Source organism: Etheostoma cragini, chromosome 14 (assembly GCF_013103735.1).
Source record: "Etheostoma cragini isolate CJK2018 chromosome 14, CSU_Ecrag_1.0, whole genome shotgun sequence".
In the NCBI taxonomy this organism is placed as follows: Eukaryota; Metazoa; Chordata; class Actinopteri; order Perciformes; family Percidae; genus Etheostoma; species Etheostoma cragini.
In genome coordinates this window covers 24,403,913-24,409,400 of record NC_048420.1, presented here as the reverse complement: position 1 = coordinate 24,409,400, position 5,488 = coordinate 24,403,913, and the positions used below count along the sequence as shown (strand labels likewise).

At 45.0% G+C, this 5,488-nt stretch overlaps 1 protein-coding gene across 1 annotated transcript in view; it reads right to left on the bottom strand.

The window, feature by feature from the left end:
* Positions 1–939: 939 nt before the first annotated feature.
* LOC117957218 (saxitoxin and tetrodotoxin-binding protein 1-like) overlaps positions 940–5,488 on the bottom strand; it is an 11,510-nt gene continuing 6,961 nt past the window's right edge. Inside the window, exons 3-10 of the mRNA XM_034892814.1 lie at positions 4,740–4,865; positions 4,438–4,560; positions 3,461–3,537; positions 3,123–3,268; positions 1,891–1,973; positions 1,483–1,608; positions 1,099–1,226; positions 940–951 (exon numbers count right to left, since the gene is read on the bottom strand). Of these exons, the coding sequence (XP_034748705.1) occupies positions 940–951; positions 1,099–1,226; positions 1,483–1,608; positions 1,891–1,973; positions 3,123–3,268; positions 3,461–3,537; positions 4,438–4,560; positions 4,740–4,865 (821 nt within the window). The remainder of the gene's footprint in view (positions 952–1,098; positions 1,227–1,482; positions 1,609–1,890; positions 1,974–3,122; positions 3,269–3,460; positions 3,538–4,437; positions 4,561–4,739; positions 4,866–5,488) is intronic.

Below are 5,488 nucleotides of genomic sequence, written 5' to 3'. Positions count from 1 at the left end.
ACTACGGACCACTACCAGAACTACGGACCACTACCAGAACTACGGACCACTACCAGAACTACAGACCACTACCAGAACAACAGACCACTACCAGAACTATAGGCCACTACCAGAACTAAGGGCCACAACAAGACCTGTAGACCAATTCAAGACCTATGGACCAATACAAGAACTACTGACCAATACAAGACCTGTAGACCAATACAAAACCTGTAGACCAATACAAGACCTACAGACCAATACAAGACCTACAGACCAATGCAAGACCTATAGACCAATACAAGACCTATAGACCAATACAAGATCTATAGACCAATACAAGACCTATAGACCAATACAAGACCTACAGACCAATACAAGACCTATAGACCAATACAAGATCTATAGACCAATACAAGACCTATAGACCAATACAAGACCTATAGACCAATACAAGACCTATAGACCAATACAAGACCTATAGACCAATACAAGACCTACAGACCAATACAAGACCTATAGACCAATACAAGACCTATAGACCAATACAAGATCTATAGACCAATGCAAGACCTATAGACCAATACAAGACCTACAGACCAATACAAGACCTATAGACCAATACAAGATCTATAGACCAATACAAGACCTATAGACCAATACAAGACCTATAGACCAATACAAGATCTATAGACCAATTCAAGATCTATAGACCAATACAACACCTATAGACCAATACAAGATCTATAGACCAATACAAGATCTATAGACCAATACAAGACCTACAGACCAATACAAGACCTACAGACCAATACAAGACCTACAGACCAATACAAGAACTATAGACCAATACAAGAACTATAGACCAATCCCAGAACTATAGACCTACACAAGACCTATAGACCAATACAAGACATACAGACCAATATCAGTACTAGAGACCAATACAAGACCTATAGATCAATACAAGACCTATAGACGAATACAAGAACTAGAGACCAATACAAGAACTAGAGACCAATACAAGACCTATAGACCAATACAAGAACTAGAGACCAATACAAGAACTAGAGACCAATACAAGACCTATAGACCAATACAAGAACTAGAGACCAATACAAGACCTGCAGTTCCATTGTAGTTGAATGGCTGATCGTTGGGGGGGAATCCCAGACAGGAACCCAGTTTGTGGTGATCGCTGTGGTCTGCTTTCAACTTCTCAACATCCTGGTGATGCCCCTCTCTCCCTGAAACACACACACACGCACACACACACACACACACACACACACACACACACACACACACAGACAGAGACACACACACACAAATCCATGATGTAAGGATAGTTGCAGCCCTGAAGATAATAATCTAAGCGTCTGTGAGCTCAGTGTGAGATTGTGTGAGTGTGAGTGTGTGTGTGTGTGTGTGTCTGTTTGTGTGTGTTATCTCAGTGTTTGTGTGTGTGTGCGTGTGTGTGTGTGTGTTTGTGTGTGGTCTTACTGTAGTTGAGCAGGAATCGTCCCTCGCTGTCCTTGAAGACAATGGACAGACAGTCGGGACAGGTCTCCAAGAAATCAACAGACGCTGTCTCGTTGTACAGCTCAAGAAGTCCGTCCTTCTCCATGGCTACGCACACACACACAAACACAAACGCACATTAGACACTGCACCAATCGGCCTTAAAATTGTAACAAAAACGTCAACAAAACGGCCAAAAAGGTGTGTGTATGTCTGTCTCTGCGTATGTGTGTGTCTGTTTGGGAGTGTGTGTGTAAGTGTATGTGTCTCTGCGTATCACTCTGTGTGAGTGAACTTGCGTGTCTGTGTGTGTGTGTGTGTGTGTTTGTGTGTATCTGTGTATTTGTGTGTGTGTCTCTGTGTGTATTTTTGTGTATTAATGGGACTCACAACCAGGAAAAGTGGTCATGGTGCTGTCCAGAGGGTCGGTGGGCATCGTCATGTTGATGATGTAGGTGACACACGCCTGGTGGCTGAAAATGACACAAACCAGTTACACAACACGACAGAAACCTACGACCCAAAGTCAATAATAATAATAATAAAACTAAGAAATTCCGCGAAGATTTTATCAGTGTGCCTCCTACCGGGTGCACATGCTCATACACACACATTGGAAACGTCAGTTAGGAGTCAGTTGGTCAACATGGCCGCCAGGGAACAGTGTCATGATAGGTGTGTGTGTGTGTGTGTCTGAGTGTGTGTGTGTGTGTGTATTACGCGTGTCTGAGTGAGTGTGTGTGTGTCAGAACTTGTTACTATGGTGATTTCCTCAGAGAAGGATCAAGATATTCTTTTTCAATGTTTTCTATCAGCAGTTGGTTCCCCTAGCGTGAAAACGTTAAGTCCAATGGACTCCATCTTTACATGTCTGCGATTGCCACAACATTTCCTACATTTTGACCAACTATGATGTCTGAAGAGTTAAAACTGGAGGAGAGAGAGACATTTGTTTGGGAAACTTCCAGAGATCCGTCCCCCAGCCCCCCCACTCTGTCTCCACTCTAGCTCTGAACATTCCACCACATACACACACATTGGAACATCTGAGCCGGTCTGAAAACGGGGCAATACGTAAACTGGGATTTGGGAGAAACCGCACTTAATATCTGAACGCCCATTCAGCCCAATAAACACCAAAGTCTTGTCTTCGGTTTAAACTTTTAATCATGTTCCTACGTTAAAGTATGAGCGATACAGCCCGGTCCCAAAGAGGGGGGGTTTGGAGCGATGTTGAGCGATTTCCCGAACATTTCCCATTCAAGTCTATGAGAATTATTTTGCTGTTTTTTGCTGATTTCTTGAAAACCGCACAACAGATCTCTTAGAAAAGTCATAGCCCCCAATTCCCGATCATTACACACGTTTTAATGTATTTTGTGTGCGCGTGCTGGCAACGCTCCGTGACTAGTAGCGGGACAAAATTTGGCGGAAGATGAAGAATATTAAGTATGGGCAATAATAGTCACTGCGCTGATTGCTGCTATTACTGCAATGAATAAAGGCAACTTCAGTGGGAGGACAAGAGTTAGCCTGGAGCTAGAAACAAAGCTAGCTAGCCTTCCTCTGCAGCGCTGTGGAGGAGGGTCTGGCAAAGCGAGGCTGTGTGATCACTGACTCACGTGTACGAGTTCCTCTCTGTGAACGTGACCGTCTTCTTGTCGTCGTGGAGTCTGAACTCGACGTGGGAGCTGGTGACTTTTGGAAGCAGCTCGTTGCCTTTTTTGTGGTCAGCGACGGACCAGACCAGGACCCAGTCCCCAAAAATCTGCAGAGAGAGGGAGGGAGAAAGGACGGGAGGATGGGGGGGAGGGGGGCAACAGGTCAGGTCAGAGTATTCTTAACATGAAACTGCCCCGAAATCACCAGACTCCATGTAAATAATCACTACTTGTACAGGAAATATTTAGGTCAATCATTGGTAATAACATTAGGGAACAAGACTCAGAAGCAGACTCACCTTGTGTATGTCTTTTGTTTGCAGCTTTACGTTATGATCCTGGCAGCCCGGCAGGGACGATTTCTTATGACAGAAATCTGTGAGGAGACAAAAAGATGAAATCATTTCAGTTATCTTTCTTTTTTTATTTTACATCTGTCCAATCAGAGGGAAGAAGGAGCAGATCTGTCCAATCAGAGGGAGGAAAGAGCAGATCTGTCCAATCAGAGGGAGGAAGGAGCAGAGAAGAGGTGACCTGTCTACCTCTGTTACAAACCTTGGAGTCAGACTTGACTCAAATCTTACATTTGACACCCACATCCGCCACCTCTGTAAGGTCTCCTCCTCCACCTCAAAAACATTGCCAAACTCCGTCCTTCCCTCTCCCAACCAGATGCTGAGAAGTTGATCCATGCCTTGGTCTCCTCCAGGTTGGACTACCGTAATGCCCTCCTCGTCGGGATCCCTGGCAGGAGCCTACAGACGCTCCACCATGTTCAGGGTCCGGGCGAGGAGGGGCAAACATGATCATATCACTCCGGTCCTGAAATCCCTCCACTGGCTGCCCATTAAACACAGAACTCAGTCCAAAATCACCAGTGGACACATAGACTTGCCCCTGCCTACCTCAGTGAACTCCTCACCCCACACACCACCTCACGAAACCTCCGCTCATCCATCTCCACCTACCGCCTGCACCAACCAAGGACTAAACTGTCTACTATGGGAAACAGGACCTCCCAGGCAGTCCCTCCCAGGGACCCTAAGGGCCCCACAAACCTTGGAGATCTTTAAGAAGGGCCTGAAGACATTCTTATTTCAAAAGGCCTTTTAACAGTCATAGTTTTTATTTTAGTCTTATGGTGTTTTATTATTGCTTGTTGATTTTGTTATATTCTGGAAACTGTTTTTAACTCCTTACTACTGTAGCCCTTTGAGATTTCATTAGAAATGTAAAGGGCATTATAAATAAAATGTATTTTTATTGTTATGATTACCTGCAGCTCCGTCGTAGTTGAACGGCTGGACGTTGGGGGGGAATCCCAGACAGGAGGCCAGTTTGTGGTGATCGCTGTGGTCTGCTTTCAACTTCTCAACATCCTGGTGATGCCCCTCTCTCCCTAAAACACACACACACACACACACAAACACACACACACACACACACACACACACACACATTAATCCATGATGTAAATAATGTGTAGCTGCAGCGCTAGAGATGATAATCTGAGCATCTGTTATTTCAGTGGTGTGTGTGTGTTTGTGTGTGTGTGTGTGTGTGTGTGTGTGTGCTTACTGTAGTTGAGCAGGAATCGTCCCTCACTGTCCTTGAAGACCATGGACAGACAGTCGGGACAGGTCTCCAAGAAATCCACAGACGCTGTCTCGTTGTATAGCTCAAGAAGTCCGTCCTTCTCCATGGCTACACACACACACACACACACACACACACACACACACACACACACACACACAGACACACACACACACACACACACACACACACGATCACATGATTTCAGTCTGTCTTAGAGTGGAATCAACTCCTTCTCTTCATTCGGTCAGGTTTGTGCGTTCGTGAGGAAAACACCAACACATACAACAAGTGCAACTAAAAATAATGTGTGTGTGTATCTGTTTTTGTGTGTGGTTGTGTTTCTATGTTTGTGTCTCTGTGTATCTTTGTGTGTATTTGTGTGTAATAATGCAACTCACAACCAGGAAAAGTGGTCATGGTGCTGTCCAGAGGGTCGGTGGGCATCGTCATGTTGATGATGTAGATGATACACGCCTGGTGTCTGAAAATGACACAAACCAGTTACACAACACAACACAACAACACAACAACACACGCCTGGTGTCTGAAAATGACACAAACCAGTTACTAAATACAACAACACAACCTGCTCTATCTGTAAATTATAGAGCGGACTATCCATTTTTCTCCCATGCTGTGTGGACTCGCCAGACCTTCCTCTGCAGCGCTGTGGAGGACCTTCCTCTGCAGCTCTGTGGAGGACCTTCCTCTGCAGCGCTGTGGAGGAC